Below are 21,524 nucleotides of genomic sequence, written 5' to 3'. Positions count from 1 at the left end.
AGCATCACCAATCTCAACCCACTCGCCGCGCGCACCGCCGTGTTTGTTGGATCCCACGCAAGGTGGAGGAGGTGGAGCTGAGTTAGTTAGAGTGTGTGGGGGGGGGGGGGGGATACCGGTGTAAGTACTTGTGAGTGCGGAATAGGGTGGTGCTGGGTGGGCAAAATTGATGATGGTTTGGTTGAACTCAGCGGTCATATAATCATGTCTTTTTTATTTTCAACATTGATCCCACATTTTATTCGATCCCGGATTACTTTTTTTGTATATGCCCTTAACTTTGTAAGGGCCTTCCCTATGTCCAAGAAGCCTTGTTGTGCCACTGGTAAATTTCATCAGGAACGGTAAATTTTCATCAGGTTTACATTTTTACACGTTTGTTAAGGAAAAATTACTCAAAAAGAGGTAATATGCAACCAAACAAATTTTCAACCTTACAAAATTCAACCTTTTTATTTCACAATATGTGTACCAAAAACAACGGTTTGTGCAATAAAGCTACATTGGCTCGTTTAAAAATATTTTATTTTTCTATTAAATTCCTATGTTAACACTCAAACGCTCGGGTAGTCATTTGACCCCTATTTTTTTTCTTAAAAATCTCATAACTTTTGGTAGAATTGACCAAATTAGATGCTTCCGGTTGCAAAAGATCCAGATTTGTCTATATTTTGAACTGTCAGATGGGGGACAAATATGGTCCACTTTTACCGGAGATATTCCGGATTCCGTTGGGGTACCTCGGCCCTCTTATTTGGGGTTTTGGTCAATAGAACAAAAACCATTGCACAGAACAATGCCGGAAATGATGCAAAACTTCAAGGCATAATTCTAATACATCATCTAGCAAAAATAATTTACATGGTAAAGTCCTACGAGGCACCGGAACCGGTTTCATTTGGGCACCAATCGACATCAGCTCAGTAAACCGTTTCCGGTTGGAACCTGTTTCGGTGCCCGAAGGTCTAGGCCATGCCATGTATCTATGCAGGATGATGTATTAGAATGATGCCTTGGCGTTTTGCATCATTTCCGGCATTGTTCTGTGCAATGGTTTTTATTTTTTTGACCAAAACCCCAAATAGGAGGGCCGAGGTACCCCAACGGAATCCGGAATATCTCCGGTAAAAGTGGACCATATTTGTCCCCCATCTGACAGTTCAAAATATAGACAAATCTGGATCTTTTGCAACCGGAAGCATCTAATTCGGTCAATTCTACCAAAAGTTATGAGATTTTTAAGAAAAAAAATAGGGGTCAAATGACTACCCGAGCGTTTGAGTGTTAAGTACAGCAAAAAAAAAAATGGATCAAAAAATCGTCAATTCTTAAATATTTCAAAACATATGACGGCAAAGCAACTGGACAGGTGTATGATTCTTTTTAAAACATTGTTTTGATGAATTATCAACTACCATAAGCCTTTTAGAATTCCATTTCGCATTAGAATATTTGTCTTCAATCAAGTAAATCAGCATGCTGTTCCCTTTTTGTACAGGCTTTTGGTTCTCTTTAAGAGAACATTCATAAATGCTTCATGCTTTGCTAAAACTTTCAGGAGTTTCTAAAGGTTGCTACAAAAATCTTTTCCAAACTAGAAAGTTTTATTCGAGCATTGAAGAGCTTCATAAAGATTTTTTTAGGTACCGTAAACTGGGGTAACATTGATAGCCCGGGGTGACTTTGATAGGTTTTTCAAATGCCCGTCAACTTCATAGCTCAACATTTTTGAGAATTTTGAGTTTATTAGCACTAAGGGCTACCTTAATTTCGAACATATATGCAAAAATGTGACTGTTATATCTGATCTGATGATGATTTTTTTGTGAATTTCCTTGTCAGCACCACTCAAAAGTTTTTATTCCACTTTGTTTACACACATTGCCCATCTACAAAATGTGACAGGTCATTTTTCGACGTGTGACGTTACCCTTGCAAGTGTAGTAGTGAAAAAGATGTTCCGCCGAATAATCAAAAGGATTTTTTAGATTTTTTTTACCGATCTTTCGTGCGCGAGAGAGGAGAGCCATGCTCCCATCGGATTTTTTCTCTTGATGAACATCCAAAGATTTTCTTTTGATGATGATTATTCCATCGCTGGTTATATTGGATGTATCCAAATTAGTGGCCAAATCAAATTTCTATCAATGTCACCCCGGGCTATCAATCTCAACCCAATTTATGGTACACAATAAAATTATAATGTCTCTTGATTTTTCTCTGGCTAACCTCCTAAAGTGATCCATTTTAGCTTTATTGCTGATTTAACACTTATTTAGCACAGCATGTGGGACTAAAACGCATCTCGCATACATTTTCTCACGAATTCTACATAACTTCTCCAAAACTACAATAAAAATAAAATTGTTACTTGGTATTTAAAATATGGTCACCCTTTTTGCCTTCCTCACCTTCCTGAGGAAAGGCTATAAAATCACTCGAAAAATGAACTGCTTGATTTGACAACCTAGACCCACCTTCACGTATACATATCGACTCAGAATCATGTTCTGAGCAAATGTCTGTGTTGATGTGTGTAGATGGGTGGACAAAAAATTGTCACTCGATTATCTCCGGACTGGATGAACGGATTTTAACCGTATTAGTCTTATTCGATCCGTCTTGGGGTCCCATAGGTCTCTATTTAAAATCAGCAAGTTTAATAGAGTACTTCAAAAGTTATGAGCATGAGCATGAGCATGAGAGATCACCCATGGTTGCCCCTCCGTTGCTGAACAGAACCGTAATATCCTTTCAGCACTACTGATTATAGGCTTCGACGATCTAGTGGTGTTTCTCTTATCAACAGCATGTATGAATGCGCTGAAAAGATAAAACACCATGATTGCTAAAGCTAGATCAGTTGCGAATAGGTAACAGTCATTGGCCACCAACGGCGCCCGCCATGTCAGTTTGTAGACCTCGATTTTAAGGGACGGGAATGTTAGTTAGCGCAGGTTGCTACTAGGGCAGCTGATTTACTCTGTGCTTACACCCCACGAGCGCCAGGAACCTGAAAACTTGTTAGTAGGATAGGGTGTTTGGTCAGGATTCATCATAGAAGATGATGATGCGACCCAAAATCATAGTGTTTGTTTAAAGATACTATATTTTATTCTCAAGGCAAACAATCGGATGCTGCGGATGAGACATTTCCCGTTTAGCTGTTGTTAAATTTTAAATGAAATGGTTTCATCTTAGACAGCCGGCTGTGGAAAGATAAAGCCAAATAATGTTTATTTAAAGAATGAGGTGTTAAACGCAATGCTGCAATGATAGCGTAGTCTGATTCTTAATTATATAACCATTTAATTCATAAATTTGTTACGGAAACGATGCTACGAACTCAACCATCAAATGTCTTCCGATCTTCTTTCTGTTAACTAGATGAGGTATTGATTATCGTTGCCTCTCGAGCTACGATGCTATGGAGAGGGCTTAACACATAAACAACCGACGTCGAGCCCTCCGAGCTACGGAGCTATGGGAAGGTCTTTTCAACACAAAAATAAGACTCGCACACCACACAACGTTCTTGATGAATCAAAATATTATTTTATGCAGTAAAACTAACGAACTCAACCGTCAAATTGCCTGCCAACCAGCGATGATGAAGAAAGGATACTTTGCACACAAACACAACCATCCGCTTGCACTGACGGAACATTACGCACAAACAGCCACACAAAAGAGACGAAAATTATCGCGAAAAAACAGGACTGCGCGTCCCCAGAAGCACTGAACTTATGATGGCATTATTCAATTATACTGACCAATCACCCCATGCACACAAACAGCCACACAAAAGAGACGAAATTATCGCGAAAAAAACACGACTGCGCGTCCCCAGAAGCACTGAACTTATCTTAATAGAGTACTTCAAAAGTTATGCTAAAAAAACGATTTTGGCGTATGTCCGGAAGATTGTAAAAAGGGTGTTTTTTGCAAGAAAACCTATCATGTTATACATTTTCAGAAAGGTATTAAAAAGACCTTTCCAATGAGCCCAAAACATTGAAGATCTTACAACCTTATCAAAAGTCATTAGCACTTAAGTGTTATTTAACACTTTTTGGATGCCGGATCTCAGATATTTCAATGAAAATGATTTCCGGGTCCATCATGCGACCTGTCGTTAGTTAGATAATCGAAAGGCCATTCAAATGTGCCTAAAGCATCGAGGATCTGACAACCCTATCAAAAATTTTTAGCACTTAAGTGTTATTTGTACACTTTTTGGAGGCCGGATTTCAGATATTGTGATAGAAATATTGTTTTAATCTTCCATGTGAACTATCGTTGGATAGGTTTTTTATCAGACCTTGCCAATGAGTCAGAAATATTGAAGGTCTGCGAACCCTATCAAACGAAATGAGTAATAAAGTTGATTTGTTAAACATGTTAAGGGGGAATGTTGCTATTTTTAACATTCCAACGCTCAAGGTTCCAAAAAAGTTGGAACGGTAACTTCAACTCAACCAATGCATTGGTTCTCGGGCCTAACTCAACCAATCAAGATGATTCTTTTTTCCAGTGATTTGTTAGGTTGTCTAGATGATTCTAGAACTTTGCAGAACTTTATTCGATCAAATCTGTAATTTTTGCGATCAAAAACATCGTTCCAACTTTTTTTTTCACGTGTAAAAAAAAATCGCCAAACATTCCACGGAGGCAGTCGTTTTTAAAAAAGGTGGAACGATGTTTTCGGTCACAGAAATTACAGATTTTTTCAAATCAAGTTCTGCAAAACTTGAGGATCATCTAGACATTCTTACAAATCACTGGAAACAAGAATCGTCCCGATTGGTTGAGTAAAGTTCGAGAACCAGCGAGTTGAAGTTACCGTTCCACCTTTTTTGGGAGGCTTGGGCGTCCGTGTAAGTTGGACATGCGTTGGGCGTTCCAGTGTTAATGAATATATTGACATTATGAATATGAGGAAGGCACCAACAACCTAAAGGTGGATTAAGTAACGTTTTTAAGTTATTGTCACTTAAACCACTACTACCAATTTTTTTTAATATTTGAATTAGCTGTTTCTTTTTGTTTTGGTGTTTTTTTCATTAAAAAAATAAACCCTTTTTAATTTGCAAAATAGTTTGTCAAAATTTAATCATACACACTACAATTATTTAAAGAAGAGGATATAAGTTTGAAGCACGGCCAAGTTTGAACCCAAACATTGGCATAGTCACAAGTATAATGATCAAACTTAAGATTTTGTAAAAATTTAAGATTTCTTCTTTCCGATGCTTTTTGAACATTGAAAATTAGTTGAAAAAATGTGTTTTGTTGTTGTTTGTTGTTTGTTGTTTGTTGTTTGTTGTTTGTTGTTTGTTGTTTGTTGTTTGTTGTTTGTTGTTTGTTGTTTGTTGTTTGTTGTTTGTTGTTTGTTGTTTGTTGTTTGTTGTTTGTTGTTTGTTGTTTGTTGTTTGTTGTTTGTTGTTTGTTGTTTGTTGTTTGTTGTTTGTTGTTTGTTGTTTGTTGTTTGTTGTTTGTTGTTTGTTGTTTGTTGTTTGTTGTTTGTTGTTTGTTGTTTGTTGTTTGTTGTTTGTTGTTTGTTGTTTGTTGTTTGTTGTTTGTTGTTTGTTGTTTGTTGTTTGTTGTTTGTTGTTTGTTGTTTGTTGTTTGTTGTTTGTTGTTTGTTGTTTGTTGTTTGTTGTTTGTTGTTTGTTGTTTGTTGTTTGTTGTTTGTTGTTTGTTGTTTGTTGTTTGTTGTTTGTTGTTTGTTGTTTGTTGTTTGTTGTTTGTTGTTTGTTGTTTGTTGTTTGTTGTTTGTTGTTTGTTGTTTGTTGTTTGTTGTTTGTTGTTTGTTGTTTGTTGTTTGTTGTTTGTTGTTTGTTGTTTGTTGTTTGTTGTTTGTTGTTTGTTGTTTGTTGTTTGTTGTTTGTTCATTGTTTTTTTTAAGCAGTCAGTAGATTTATCATTTAAAGCTGCTCAAAATGGAGTCCTACCCCAGGTTTCGATCTCACTAGGTTTTTTTGGCCAAATTTTCCCTAGTTGTTGTTTAATTGCATTTGAAGAACCTTCTGTTACCAAACGGTTATTGAAAAGGAAATAGTTGCAAGGAACACCAAATCTCTATGAACCAGTTATTCACACAAATTGTAAAATTGTTATTTCGGTAAATAAAATGAATTGAATTGAAAAATGGAGTCCTCAACTCAATTGTGATAATGATCCACCCTGGTTCACCACTGTTCAAACATCAACTCACCCGAGTGGGCTCACATACATAATGTTGATACCTGCGGACATCAAACTGACTCTCACCGAGACAGTCACATTCACAATCATCATCATCATCGGGAAATCGTTACGAAGTCCCCACAGATCACAGACCTGACCCCGGCAACAGGTTAACGCATTCACGGACAGTGAGTGAATTCATATCTGTGAATTTCATATGAACCTTTCTACTGGTGGAAATCTTTGGGAAAATTTGGGCGATGTTCTTTTTGTTCATTTGAAAAAAAAAAAAAAATCAGTTTCGGAAGATGAGGACAGGCACACTTTCACCGGTGAACATTTCTCTGGGGAAAATTCATAATATGAAAGATAGAGTTATAATTGGAAGAATTCTCGGACAGTGGGGAAACCTGAAAAATAACAAAAGAGTTAATGGTTGTTAAAAATTTCTATATAAACTTTTGACAAAAAAAAAAAAGCTCACCAGCATGCAAACTTCCTAGAGTACATTGTTAACAAGTACATCAAAGCATAAATGTAGGCGCCCCCACATCATCATTCATCGTACAGAGATTTTCCAGCATGAACTGAACACGTCATCCCACATATTCGGAACACCCACAAATTCGGAACACTTTGGTGGTAATTTGTCAATAGGATGCCAAATGCAACTTTTCTGTCGACCCTGCTATTTTTAGGACCTTTATTTGTACATTATCTTGCTATTCCACTAGTAAAAGTAGTACTTTTTCAACAAAAAACTGCATTTCAAGATTATTTTATCCAGAGCAGCAAATACTGCCTCCAAATTGCCTGTTCCATGATTGTGGGATGTTATTGTGCCTCCCACAGTTGTGGAACACCTGAATTTAACTGATATTTTCACAAAAAAGTTATCAGACCATTCATAAAACATTACTAAGCATGTGTTTTATTGGTTTCAGAGTGTGAAGTTAGTATTTTGTAAAAAATATGTACTCCTGGCGAGAAAAAAAAGTTTGTTTACATCGTAAGAAAAAAGTGTTCCGAATTTGTGGATTTCAAGGGTCAATGTTTTTCTTTAAAAACTTGATATAAAACGTAAAAATGTACAGCCGGTCTATACATCAATCGAAAGATCGCAAGAAAAGCTTTCACATGAAGGTAAAAGCAAATCATTATGTTCAATTAATGATTTTCTATGATTTGTTGAACATTGGCCGATCTGTAAACCGTTCCGAATATGTGGGATGACTGTACCAAATGTGATATTTTCGGTGTGTTGTTTTATCCCGAGAACGAACGTGCGTGATGGAAAATGTTCAAGATTTTGGAGCCCACTTTCCCAGAAAAGAAACAAAAATCTCACATTTACTTGCGAGGCACATCAACTTCAGGTCGAACTTTATGTATGTATGTATGTATGTATTAGTACCCCCGTCTTGGCAGGACTTGGCCATGACCACAGTATGTTTCAACTGAGACGGTTTGGTTAGTAACCGACTTATATCTTAAGGACCTTAAAAGATTATCATTCTCTATCCAACCATTTGTTATGATATGATTAAATATACAATGACATTCATGTGACTTGGGCCAGGCGATCCACGACTCCCTCATCCAGTCCATAAAATATATGAAGGCCCTGGGATGTAACTTCAGGTCGAACTTTATGCTGTCAAACGCAAAAGTTTTCAACAGGGTGAAAGTAGTCCTAGGAGCTATCAAAATTATTTTATCAAATTACCCGCACTTTTGTGGTCCTGCATTAAATTATGATAATTATAGCCCCCATCCATATTGTGCCGGTTGGGGAAAAACTCCCTCGTCAAACGTCGACCCGATAAGCTTTTTGCGCTGGGAAACCTTCTTCGAACGAAGAAGAGCTGTTTGAGTGGGGGCGACTGTTGGTTTGTGAATGGCGTGAAAGATGGTATCGTTTTGGGTGAATCTACAAATTCTGAAAATTTCCACTGTCGAAGCTGGATGTTTTCTGTCTGAAGTGCTTCTGAGTTTCAATGCGCGTGTTCGACAAATCTTAAAGTTTATGAATGGAGAGCAGAATAATTACTAAGAATTAAGGATACAAGTTTAATTGAAACAAAAAAAAATCAGGATTTTTATAACTTTTACTAAATTTATCTTTCATCACCTTTTATCGATTTTTAAACATAACATTTGAAAATTATTATGAATAATTGGCATGCCATGGGGCATGGGAAAAACAACTTTTTTAATGAATAATTCAATTACTGAGCAATTCTCTGAGATTTCGGTTATTCGATTTTTTTGTATTTTTTAATCGGGCTGAAACTTTTTTGGTGCCTTTGGTATGCCCAAAGAAGTCATTTTGCATCATTAGCTTGTCCATATAATTTTTCATATAAATTTGGCAGCTGTCCATACAAAAATGATACAAAAAAATTAAAAAAATCTGTATTTTTTGAAGGAATTTCTTGATCGTCTTGGTGTCTTCGGCAAAGTTGTAGGTATGAATAAGGACTACACTGAAAAAAATGATACACGGTAAAAAAAATGGGTGATTTTTTATTTCACTTTTTGTCACTTAAACTATTTTTATTTCTTTTATTTTCTGATATGTTTTAGGGGACATCAAATGCCAACTTTTCAGAAATTTCCAGTTCAGAAATGACCAAGTTATGAATTTTTGAATCAATATAGATGTTTTCAAAAAATCAAATTATATTTTTTTTACCGTGTATCATTTTTTTCCACTGTAGTCTTTATCCATACCTACAACTTTGCCGAAGACACCAAATCTATCAAGAAATTCCTTCAAAAAATACAGATTTTTGAATTTTCATGGATCATTTTTGTATGGACAGCTGCCAAATTTGTATGGAAAATTATATGGACAAACTAATGATGCAAAATGGCTTCTTTGGGCATACCGAAGGCACCAAAAAAGTTTCAGTCGGATTAAAAAATACAAAAAAAATCGAATGATCGAAATATCAGAGTATTGCTCAGGAGTATTTTTCCTTAAACTTGAGATATCTTCATTTGAAAATGTCTAATTTGCAAGGGAAAAATGTATAGAGTTATCTTCGTGCGAATTTATTGCGTATACGTACACGAAAGAAAGTGAGGTTAAATTTTGTCCGGCCAGCAAAATCAAACGGTGCGCTAGTGTGTGTACGTAAAACGTCATAAAGCTCTATGGGACAATCCTAACGAAATTCGGAAATTGTCCTAACATATGTTTTTAAATCAAAGTTATTAGTCGATACAATTATCGTCGAAAATATTATTGTCTAATGATAACGATAATATATCGTTATTCCGATAATTCTATCGGCGATAATTTTATCGACGATAACGGACGATATCTTCTATTTAATATATTTCTAAAATTGACTAAAACCAACCAAATTATGTTGAATTTTCAAGTTTTATTTAAGAAAATATTTTTTTGATAATATGGTGAGTTTCAAAGTATAAATACTAAAAAAAGTCACAAAATACCTTATTTTTTTAAGTACTGAAATTTTTATAATTTGCAAAATTGGTATCAAACGATTCGAAATTTTGCATGAATTTTCACTGTTAAAGACTTTTTTAATTAAAATACTAAAATTTTCACAAAATACCGTATTTTCTCAAAAATAATTATTTTTTTTATAATTCACAATATGAGTAACAAACGATTCGAAATTTTGCATTCATTTTCACTGTTTAAGAGTTTTTTAAATGAAATACTCAAATTTTCACAAAGTACCATATTTTTTTAATGTACTCAAATTTTTTAATTCATGATTTGCAATATGGTTATCAAACGAATCGAAATTTTACCTTCATTTTCATTGCGAATCATAAAAAATTAGTATTTATGAGAAAATACGGTATTTTGTGAAAATGAGAGTATTTCATTCAAAAAACTCTAAAACAGTTAAAAAAAAATGCAAAATCTCAAATCGTTTGATATCCATAGTGCGAAATATAAAAATTTTAGCATTTTCGAGAAAATACGGTGTTTTGTGAAAATTTGAGTATTTCATTCAAAAAACTCTAAAACAGTAAAAATGCATACAAATTTTTAATCGTTTGATACGCATATTGCAAAATATACAAATTTGAGTACTTTCAAAAAAAAAATCGATATTTTGTGTTTTATTTTTAGTATTTTTACTTTGAAAGTTACCATATTATCAAAAAAATATTTACTAAGAGGAAGCCTAAAAATTCAATATAATTTGGTGGGTTTGCATCAATTTTAGAAATATTTTAAATTTAAGTTATCGTCCGTTATCGTCGATAAAATTATCACCGATAGAATTATTGGAATAACGATAACGATAGATTATCGCTATCGTCCCGACGATAACGATAGAACTATCGTTATCGAACCTCGATAATTTTATCGTTAACAACCATGTTTTAGATGTATTTTTGCCCGCTGAATCTAAATCGTCCCTCAGAATTAAGCCAAAGTGTTAAATTATCGATTTTTGTTTATATTTTGGATTCAAATAATAATTTTACATAGAAATCTCAGCTGCGGAATCATTGAAATTAATAAAAAAATGATGTAAAATTTACAAAAAAAAATCAGAAATCATTTTCTTTCTTGTTTTTACTGCAAATTCGAGTTCTGCGACCTCATTTAAGTCAAATTTGTATGGTTGGTTGGCTATTAAATAATCAAATGCATTTTTACAATATTTCATAATCGCTATTTTGGCTGCCACCTTGAATTTAAAATTCTAAATGATCGAAAAAACTTTTTTTCGTGATTTGAGTATGCGAAGGGAAATTTATTCAAGTCCTTCGGTAAATCGAGCCTAGACTGCAATTTTTATTCAATAGGAAAAGTACACATTAAAAAAAAATGTTTTTTTTTCAAGATCCATGGACATTGAAAAAATCCGTGGATTTATGGATGTTTAGCTATTTTTCTATAATAACAATACAAAGCTTTTTATAACACTTTTTTGCTTCAACCTGTGAATTTTGCTTGAAATTTGAAAGTGAGTTTTTTCTTCCCTTCGGCCCCCACCATAGCTGGGGAACAGAAATTTTAAGTTAAATTTGTACTAGACTTTAACCGTAGCCATGACCGTAGCAAAAAAAATTTAAAGTAATTACTGCAAAATAATTTTGCAAAATAAGTCAAATTTAAATTAAACAAACTGTATTTCTACTACTTGAAACTCCGTAAAACAACTCTATTTCCCAAACAACATCAAAAAACATTCAAAAACAAATCTCCGTTTTGATTGCCTCACCTCCTTACCAAAACTCACAACACCAATTTACTGTCGAGTACGTAGACGCATTCACGTGAAAATTTCCGTCCCCGAATAAATCACGACTCTTTCTTCCCACCCACGCACAAAAACCCGTGAAAGTGGGGTGCCCATTTTCCATCACCACAATAAACAGGACAGGTTAAGTGAGGTGCGGTGGGGGTCCGTTGTTTTTGTTTCCACGCGTTCATATTTGTCCCATTTGTGTGATTCGTTGACACACGTGCTCTTTCGCTGAACTCCGGAAACGTGACAAATTCGGTGTCAATCTGCGGATCCATGAGGCAGCAAAAAAAAATACTCTTGTTTGTGGATAGCTCCAACAAAACAAGGCAAGCGTTGAGCGACTTTTTTTGCTCAAAACTGTCAAAAATGGCGCAGGAAGATGAGGACGCTGCGACGGAAAGCCCGTCGAAGGTCACCGACTGGCGAACCGGACCCGACATCGACCTCTACAAGGCCTTCGTGCCGGGTGAATCGCGCCGCGAACGGCAAGTTGTCAAAGTTGCCATAATGGCGGTGCTATAAAAATGTCGTTTTGAAATTTGTAGGTTTTCAAGATGGTTCCGGCGCTTGTGTTACTTGGACGAGACGAGCGCCCTGGCCAGGTCGGTGTTCCGGAGTGATACCGCGATGAAGCGGGAAATGTCAAGGCATATTAGCTTCTTCGGGAGTACGGTTCATCCGTTCAGCTTTTTGCGGTTTGTTTGGGAGTGCGTGATGATCGCGGTTTTTGGAGCTTCTTTTTTGGTGCTTCCGTACGATGTGACGTTCCTGTACAAACCGGAAGACTACATGACCATAACTTGGTTCCACCTTATCGTGCTGACCGTAGATGTGTTGTGTATGGTGGATATTTGCTTTACGATTCGGACGGGGTTCTACGACAAGAAGAACCAGCATGTGGAGCTGGATCCGCGCCGGATCGCGAATCGCTACGTGAGGTTCTGGTTTTGGGTGGATGTGATAAGTTCGGCTCCGGACACGTTGATTTCGAGATATGTACGATCGCGACCTCCGCTCAGCTATTGCTTCTTCGACTGCCTTCACAAGCGAACCATGCACTTTGGCTGCCTCTGGGATTTGATTAACGTACTGTCTTTGTTGAAGATCTTCCGTATACGGACGTTCCTGCGTTACGTCAACAATGTGTACAAGCGGTACGGATTTCGCCGAAACGTGGTCAAGTTCACCACGATCGCAGTCGTGATCACCGTAACGCTCCACTGGATGAGCTGTTTGATGTTCCTTTCGGTTCGGATCGCTCAGGGAGCCGATCCGGAGCTGGTTGATTCGCACTCTTGGACAAAATCCAGGGCCGACATTTGGGATCACAAGCCTGCGGATCGCTACATCGAGTGCTTCTTCCGGACGCTCTACACCGTAGGACTCATGACGCACTCCATCGATCCGTTCATGACCAACGAGGACATCGTAATGCTACTGGCAGCTTCCATCCTGGGGTACATCCTGAAGATCTACCTGCTTGCGGAACTGCTGATCTTCGTGAGGATCACCTTCTCCAGCAACAACATGTACCACGAGCACCGTCACGAACTGAAGAACTACATCCTGCACGAGCAGCTTTCGCCCGATCTGGAAGCCCGGATGCTCCGTTATTACGATCATCGTGTCGCTAACCGATACAGCCGCAAGCGGTTGATCGACTTCGCTACCAGCGATCAGTTCCACGCACCGATCCGGGACGAAGTTTGTGGAGCGCTGGTTGCCGGGGTGTCCCTCTTCCACGACACCATGACCGTCGAGATGATCCGAAAGCTGCTTCTGGCGATGCAGTACCAACTCTACCTGAAAGACGATCTGATCGTGAGTGCTGCGGACGGTTCCGACGGAGCTCGGATGGTGTTCATCATCCGTGGAACCGTTGCGATCTACACGGCCGCTTGGAGGGAGGTGCTACATCTGGAGGACGGAGAACATTTCGGCGAGTACCAGCTGGTGCTCGGCGGAGACACCATGAAGTACTCCAACATTGTAGCGGTGGAGACGAGTGAAATTTACGTGCTGGACAGGAACCTTTTCGAAGTGGTGCTCACGCAGCATCCGGAAGTCCGCGAGCGGATCATCAACATGGCCCGGGAACGCTACGAATCGCTGGCAGCGCTCGAACGAGACGTGGTTCTGGAGACGATCGACGGGGCGGAAACCGTCCGAAGGACGAGGAAGTTTTATGAGTAGTGATCGTTGATTTATTAAATTTGTAGAGACGCAGTTGTTCGTAAACACTCCGTTGATTCCGGAATAAATGAAGATATCCAGGTTTTTATGCGAAGATGGCGTTAGAAAAAAAATGCGGCTGTCATGCCATGGCACAATTTTTTCGTAATGTTGGTACCACTGCGTGATTTTGACAATTCGGGCGTTCACCATTCGAACGCCATTTTCGCTTAAAAAGCTGGATATATAAAAGCGTTACATAATCCACCCTTCGGTGGTTGGTGCCTTCCTCACATTTAGAGGGTAATGCTATCCAAAAGGGCGGACTTTTCAGTGTTCTATCAACCTTATTCATTATTCATACCATCATATTGGGTAGTCAGATCTTCATAATTCAGGGCACTTATATGCTTATAACTTTTGATAGGGTTGTCAGATCTACAATCTTTTGAACTCGTTGAAAAGGTCTTTTAATTACCTAGGGGAAGTATACCCATTTAAAGCCTAATAAGCGGTCGTGTTTGAATGATGCTAGATAATCTTGAGTGTTCCTTGAAATTTACTAAAACCAAGTACACCAACGAGTAGAGCAACTTTTTGTGAACATTTCAGTTTATTTTCAGTATTACTGAAAGTTATTCTTTTCTTTTTACAAGCCTTTAAAACAAAATATTTCCAAAACGTATTCTAATCAGACGAGAATGCATTGGGCCACGCCTATTTTTCTATTTTCAGACGATAAAACATTCGGTATGTCTGATGTTTGGCACCGTGAAAGAAGGGCTCTTTCCCGACATTTTGCGGGGTATACCGAAATATTTCAAAAACTTTTTTTTTTTAGATTATTTTTCGATTTTATGGGATATTTGTTCAAAAAAAAGTCACATAAAACCGGTCATGTTGATATCACTAAAAATTCTTATGAATATGCCTTGGGGACTCTAACCAACTATATTTGACCAATATTTTACCTCCAATAAAAAAAATTTGAACCAAATTTACCAGATTTCTAGCTTTCTTTGAAATTACCCCAAAATCCAAGCTGGAAACCCCGATAAGACCGAGATAAATCTTTTCTTTGTACAATTTGTCATGAAATTACAGCAACTCATTGCCCGGATACAAATTTGAGCATTGAACAATGCAAAACATGGATTATTTATTTAATAAGCTGTTTATTACCCAATAGGTTCCGAAAATTATTGTTTCTATCCTCTGCCACATTACACCATTACTTTTTAAAACATTTTAGAATCAATCACCTTGTTGAGAACAGTTTTCTGATCAAGTTCCATAAAAAAGTATCAGTTTTGGTTCAATATAAGCAGAGATATGTCCAATTTCCTGAAATAAATAGTGCCTTTCTCCAACATTTCTTAATTTAACTATTTTTCAAATGAATGGGCACTGCCTACTCAGATATTTTTTATGATGATAATATTTTATTGAAACATAAAAATTATGACAAGTTTTGACGAAATTCATGAAAATTGTTCTATATCGTTCATTACAAAACTCAGTAGGCAGTGCCCATCATGTGAAAGGTAATTAAAATAAGAAATTTTGGAGAAAGGCACTATTTATTTTACAAAATTTGACATAATGTATCTCTGCTTATATTGAACCAAAACTGATACTACATATTTTATGGAACTTGTTCAGAAAACTGTTCTCTACAATGTGATTGATTCAGAAATGTTTTAGAATGTAATGGTGTAATGTGGCAGAGGATAGAAACAATAATTTTCGGAACCTATTGGGTAATAACAGCTTATTTATCAAATAATCCATGTTTTGCATTGTTTAATGCTCAAATTCGTATCCGGGCAATGTGTTGCTGTATTTTCATGATAAATTGTTCAATGAAAAGATTTATTTTCGGTCGTATCGGGGTTTCGAGCTTGGATTTTGGAGTAATTTCAAAGAATGCTAGAAATCCGATAAATTTGGTTCGATTTTTTTTGTGGAGGTCAAATATTGGTCAAATATAGTTGGTTAGAGTCCCTAAGGCATATTTAAAAGAAGTTTGAGTGATATCAACATGGATGCACCGATTTTCTGTGACTTTTTTTGAACAAATCTATATTTATAAAAAATTTCAACGGTTTTGTTCGAACGCGAATCAGTTCAATAAGGAGCGTCGGATCGAGGTGCTCTTTGTTGCGTTGGGTTCGTATAAGCCCAAGGAAGGTTTATACGCTAACTAATTAACACTTTGGCCACTCTGGAACCGATTCCGGAGCATCGGCAAATTGTATGGAGAAAGTTACGTAAAATCAAATTTTGATCACAGGAGGCTGAATAAGCAAAAAATAAAAAAACGTCAACAAACGAAAAAAGACAGAACGAAGTTTGTCGGGTAAGGCTTGTATCCCATAAAATCGAAAAATAATCTTCAAAAAAAAAGTTGCTGACGAAATATTTCGGTATACCCCGCAAAATGTCGAGAAAGAGCCCTTCTTTCACGGTGCCAGATATCAGACATACCGAATTTTGTATCATTAGTTTGTTCTAAAAAAACACACCGTGTTAAGCGAACACTCACGAAAAGTTGTATGTATATGTATAGAGAAAGTTTCCTGGCATCACTGGCTCACTCCAAAAGGCGCTGGTGGTGGTGTTGGTGGCCACCCTTTGTTCTTTATTTGCCTTCGCTTCTCGCTCTGTTTTCTTCAGCCTTCGATTGGAATGGGTAGCCAAAATCTTATCGTCAAAAGACTTGGCGCGTTTGTTTTTTTTATGGCGCTTGCTATTTATTTACATGTTTCGGGATTATTTTTCAAGTGAGTGACTAACTAATGTGCAAAAGAACATGTTGCCGGTAGTTGGAAGCAATTTTATATCTTAAGCGCTTTGAAATCGTTAGCGCAAGTGAGAAGATATTGATGGCGACTTTCATTAAGGAGTTAACCGACGATCCTTGCGCATCTTCTCTATATGAGCAATTCTCTACGAAATCGGTCTTTTGCCTTCCTCACTGAGGTAAGGCTATAATCCTGCTCTAAAATTGAACTTTTCATTTAAAGCTCGAAAACCCACCTTGATGTATACATATCGACTCAGAATCGAAAACTGAACAAATGTCTGTGTGTATGTGTGTGTATGTGTGTGTGTGTATGTGTGTGTGTATGTGTGTGGGTATGTGTGTGGGTATGTGTGTGTGTATGTGACCAATATTGTCACTCAGTTTTCTCAGCACTGGCTGGTTTAGGGTCCCATACGGTGCTATTGAATTGTTTGAAGTTTCGATAAGTAGTTCAAAAGTTATGTATAAAAATGTGTTTTCGCATATTTTCGGAAGATGAATAAATGACAGTAACCTGAACCAAACATCATCATGTTATACATCGTTAGTTAGGTAATTGAAAGGCCTTTCCAACGAGTCCACAACATTGAAGATCTGGCAACCCTATCTCGAGTTATAACCACTTAAGTGATATTTATGTACTTTTTTGTAGCCGGATCTCATTTAAATGTATGTAAACAATGTCCGGATCCATCATCCGACCCATCGTTGGTTAGGCAATCGAAAGACCTTTCCAACGAATCTACAACATTGAAGATCTGGCAACCCTGTCTCGAGTTATAACCACTTATATGATATTTATGTACTTTTTTGTAGCCGGATCTCATTTAAATGTATTTAAATAATGTCCGGATCCATCATCCGACCCATCGTTGATTAGGTAATCGAGAGACCTTTCCAACGAGTTCACAACATTGAAGATCTGGCAACCCTGTCTCGAGTTACGACCACTTAAGTGATATTTATGTACTTTTTTGAAGCCGGATCTCACTTAAATGTATGTAAACGATGTCCGGATCCAGCATCCGACCCATCGTTGGTTAGTTAATTGAAAGACCTTTTCAACGAGTCCAAAACATTGAAGATCTGGCAACCCTGTCTCGAGTTATAACCACTTATATGATATTTATGTACTTTTTTGTAGCCGGATCTCACTTAAATGTATGTAAACAATATCCCGATCCATCATCCGAACCATCATTGGTTAGGTCATTGAAAGACTTTTCCTACGAGTCCACAACATTGAAGATCTGGCAACCCTGACTCGAGTTACGACCACTTAAGTGATATTTATGTACTTTTTTTGTAGCCGGATCTCACTTAAATGTATGTAAACAATATCCCGATCCATCATCCGACCCATCGTTGGTTAGGTAATCGAAAGATCTTTCCAACGAGTCCAAAACATTGAAGATCTGGCAACCCTGTATCAAGCTATGACCACTTATGATGTCACTTATGAGCCCTTGAGTGATATGTGTGTTTTTTTGGACCAAATTTGTGTCTAAACCCATCATACCACATATCACCCTTGTTGGAAAAGAGTGAGGAAGGCACCAACCACATAGGTGGATTAAGTTAGTTTTTTATAGAATTTTAATTTTTGTATTTTTTAATCCGACTGAAACTTTTTTGGTGCCTTCGGTATGCCCAAAGAAGCCATTTTGCATCATTAGTTTGTACATATAATTTTCCATACAAATTTGGCAGCTGTCCATACAAAAATGATGTATGAATATTCAAAAATCTGTATCTTTTGAAGGAATTTTTTGATCGGCAAAGTTGTAGGTATGGATACGGACTACACTGAAAAAAAAATTATACACGGTAAAAAAATATTTATTTAACTTTTTGTCACTAAAACTTGATTTGCAAAAAACACTATTTTTATTTTTCGATTTGTTTTAGAGGACATCAAATGCCAAATTTTCAGAAATTTCCAGGTTGTGCAAAAAATCTTTGACCGAGTTATGAATTTTTTAATCAATACTGATTTTTTCAAAAAATCGAAATATTGGTCGTAAAAATTTTTCAACTTCAGTTGTCGATGTAAAATCAAATTTGCAATCAAAAAGTACTTTTGTGAAATTTTTATAAAGTGCACCGTTTTCAAGTTAAGGCCATTTTTGGGTAACTTTTTTGAAAATAGTCGCAGTTTTTCATTTTTTAAAAATAGTGCACATGTTTGCCCACTTTTGAAAAAAATATTTTTCAAAAGCTGAGAAAATTCTCTATATTTTGCTTTTTTGAACTTAGTTGATACGACCCTCAGTTGCTGAGATATTGCCATGCAAAGGTTTAAAAACATGAAAATTGATGTTTTCCAAGTCTCACCCAAACAACCCACCGGTCTAATAAACTAATGGTCCGATTTACCATGTTAAAATATGAAACATTCGTAAAATTTTAAAAAAATTTAAAACAAGACTAACATTTCAAAAGGGCCAAATATTGATTATTACGCATTTGATGTCCTCTAAAACATAAACAATTCTTGGTTTAAAAATTTTGAAAATATTTTTTCGAAGAGATCGCAAAAAGTGGGCAATCATGTGCACTAATTTAAAAAATGAAAAACTGCGACTATTTTCAAAAAAGTTACCTAAAATTGGATTTAACTTGAAAACGGTGCATTTTATCAAAATTTCATTAAAGTACTTTTTGATTGCAATTTTGATTTTACATCGAAAAATAAAGTTGAAAAATTTTTGAGACCAATATTTCGATTTTTTTTTTAAATCAGTATTGATTAAAAAATTCATAACTCAGTCAAAGATTTTTTGCACAACCTGGAAATTTCTGAAAAGTTGGCATTTGATGTCCTCTAAAACATATCAAAAAATTAAAAAAAATAAAAATAGTGTTTTTTGCAAATCAAGTTTTAGTGACAAAAAGTTAAATAAAAAATCGCCAATTTTTTTTACCGTGTATCTTTTTTTGCAGTGTAGTCCATATCCATACCTACAACTTTGCCTAAGACACCAAATCGATCAAAAAATTCCTTCAAAAGATACAGATTTTTGAATTTTCACGTATCATTTTTGTATGGACAACTGCCGTTCCTTGTTTGTTAATTTTTTTAAATGCTCCGAATTTAAGGATTTCAAAGGTCAATGTTTTTCTCCGAAAACTGGTTTGCAAAATTGTTGTTAATTAGATTAGATTTTTCACAAAAATGAAACAAACTATTTATTTTTATCAGACACTGCTCAAAGTTATATTATAGATAAGTTATACAAAAAGAAAGAAATAAACCCAAAGATCGTTTCGTCCTTGCTCTCCATGCGCCGGCTCGTGCTCTCTTCCTGCCTTCTTTCTCAGTGACTTTCGCCCTTCTTGCCGGCAACCCGCTGGAAGTCGTCCATCTTGGTGGTCGCAATCGGCGATCCGACAAACACCAGCTGGTCAATGATGGTCGTCTCCCCGCCCGACTGATTGTCCCGCACAAACAGCTGAATGTTCTGCACGTTCTGGAACTTGACGAACCGCAGCTGGATGGGCTTTCCCTCCTCGAGGTCTTTCGGTTCCACGGCCAGATCCTGCACCGACACTTGCGATTCCGCCTGATCAAAGTCGATCGTCCGCGGCTGGTTGATGAACAGCTTGACGTTCTTGGGGCCGTGCGTGGGCGGAGCCTTGAACTTGATCGAGTGGATCTTCACAACCTGGTTGAAGGTGATCGACAGGATCAGCTGCTCGTCGCAGTCCGAGGCCAGATGGCCGGCCCCGGAAGTGAACGCGTTGACCATCGGGTGGTCATCCGCCTCGTTCAGGCACTCGCACTGGTTCTTCTGGATGAAGGTGGTCAGATCGAGCAGACCGTGCCCATAATCTTCGCCGGATTCGTCCGCACTGGCCACGTAATGCTTCTGGATCTTTTGCTCCAGCCCGTTGATGTCGGCGCCCTGCATCCGGTCAATCTTTGTCCTAGCGCGGTAGAAGATGAACGTCGGCATCGCGGACACGCCCTGGGACGACGCCGTTTCGGCGCACTTGTCCACATCGACCTTAAGGAACACCGCCTTCGGATACTTGGCCGGGAGCTGCTCGAACAACGGGGCGATGTTCCGGCACGGTCCGCACCTAAAACACAAAACCAAAACCCCCGTCAACAAAGAAAAATTTCAAACCCAAGCATCAAACTCTCACCAAGTTGCGGTAAAGTCCACCACGACCAGCTTTCCGCCTGCCGCCGACAATTCCGCCTGGAAGTGGCCCTCGTCGTTGATTGCTTTCACGGCCATGACTGTGCCAAAAGGATTGTTTTCCTACCTATCCGGATCGGGAACCAGCTTTAAAATTCCCGTAAATTAACCTAATTAATCTGGCAAAACAGAACGAATTACGAACCGACTTCGACCGACGATGACGAGAGATTTCTGTTTGATGTGACGTTTTGGACCGCGGACGGAGCCGATTTGACAGCTCGCGTGTGAGCAGGGTTGGTGTTTCGAGGAAGGTTGCCTGCGTTGTACTAAAATTTGATGTGAAAGTTTGAGCAGGGCTGTACTCGGGGGTGAAACAGAGAAAATACGAAAAATTAAAAAAACGCATGTTTAATTTAAAAAAATCTAAATTTTTTGGTATTCCCATCTTTGGAAAGTTTGAGTAACTCTTCTTCAACAAAAAATCGACTTCTATTGTTTTAAGTTTTTTTTTCTAAATTTTTAATAATTTCAATTGGGTCCTAAAATAAAGCTTAAATTTGTGAAATTATTGTTCACAACGATAAAGCTTATTTTGCTGAGTACAATGACCCTTTTTACGACCGCAAGGGATTTAAAATGGATTTTCAAATCAATTTTAAAAAATTATCCATCAAAAAATGTTGTCTTGTCAATTTATTTATTTTTTTTAGCGTTAAAATGACAAAAAGTGATTAGAAATGGTTTTTAATCGTGTTTTTTACCAGTGTACATAAAAATTTACATATAGGGCTTTACTGCCCATGTTTGCATAAATGTCCCATATGCATAAACAGCAAGCTGAGAAAAACGCATTTGAAGTTTGTCCCACACATAAGGCTACATGTTTAATTTTCACGAGAAAACTGGATTTCCTCCTGATTTCTAGTACAAAGTACTGGATGTCTTATGGTACGTTCG

The 21,524-nt window shown here is 37.2% G+C and overlaps 2 protein-coding genes across 2 annotated transcripts; one reads left to right on the top strand and one right to left on the bottom strand.

Annotated features, from left to right (window-relative positions):
* The first annotated feature begins 11,807 nt into the window (after positions 1-11,807).
* On the top strand, positions 11,808-13,634 carry LOC6041455 (potassium/sodium hyperpolarization-activated cyclic nucleotide-gated channel 4). Its single transcript, XM_038261348.1, has 2 exons — positions 11,808-11,926; positions 11,987-13,634. The coding sequence occupies exons 1-2, from the start codon at positions 11,808-11,810 to the stop codon at positions 13,632-13,634; spliced, it is 1,767 nt and encodes a 588-aa protein (XP_038117276.1).
* A 5,973-nt stretch (positions 13,635-19,607) lies between these two features.
* Positions 19,608-20,827, bottom strand: LOC119770439 (thioredoxin-like protein 1). Its single transcript, XM_038265352.1, has 2 exons — positions 20,569-20,827; positions 19,608-20,502 (listed from the first exon to the last, which is right to left on the bottom strand). Exons 1-2 carry the CDS (start codon positions 20,661-20,663, stop codon positions 19,737-19,739), a joined length of 861 nt encoding a protein of 286 aa, XP_038121280.1. The 5' UTR covers positions 20,664-20,827; the 3' UTR covers positions 19,608-19,736.
* Positions 20,828-21,524: the final 697 nt, after the last annotated feature.

The sequence above is a fragment of the Culex quinquefasciatus genome, chromosome 3 (genome assembly GCF_015732765.1).
Source record: "Culex quinquefasciatus strain JHB chromosome 3, VPISU_Cqui_1.0_pri_paternal, whole genome shotgun sequence".
NCBI classification, from domain to species: domain Eukaryota; kingdom Metazoa; phylum Arthropoda; class Insecta; order Diptera; family Culicidae; genus Culex; species Culex quinquefasciatus.
The sequence above is the reverse complement of the archived record's forward strand: the minus strand, read 5'-3'. Positions and strand labels throughout refer to the sequence as shown.

Excerpts from the sequence above, each read along its gene's own strand:
- LOC6041455 (XM_038261348.1), top strand. The coding sequence starts at position 11,808 with ATGGCGCAGGAAGATGAGGACGCTGCGACGGAAAGCCCGTCGAAGGTC. Across the intron at positions 11,927-11,986 it reads GGTGAATCGCGCCGCGAACG|GTTTTCAAGATGGTTCCGGC; the intron begins GCAAGTTGTCAA and ends TGAAATTTGTAG.
- LOC119770439 (XM_038265352.1), bottom strand. The coding sequence starts at position 20,663 with ATGGCCGTGAAAGCAATCAACGACGAGGGCCACTTCCAGGCGGAATTG. Across the intron at positions 20,503-20,568 it reads GTGGACTTTACCGCAACTTG|GTGCGGACCGTGCCGGAACA; the intron begins GTGAGAGTTTGA and ends TTTGTGTTTTAG.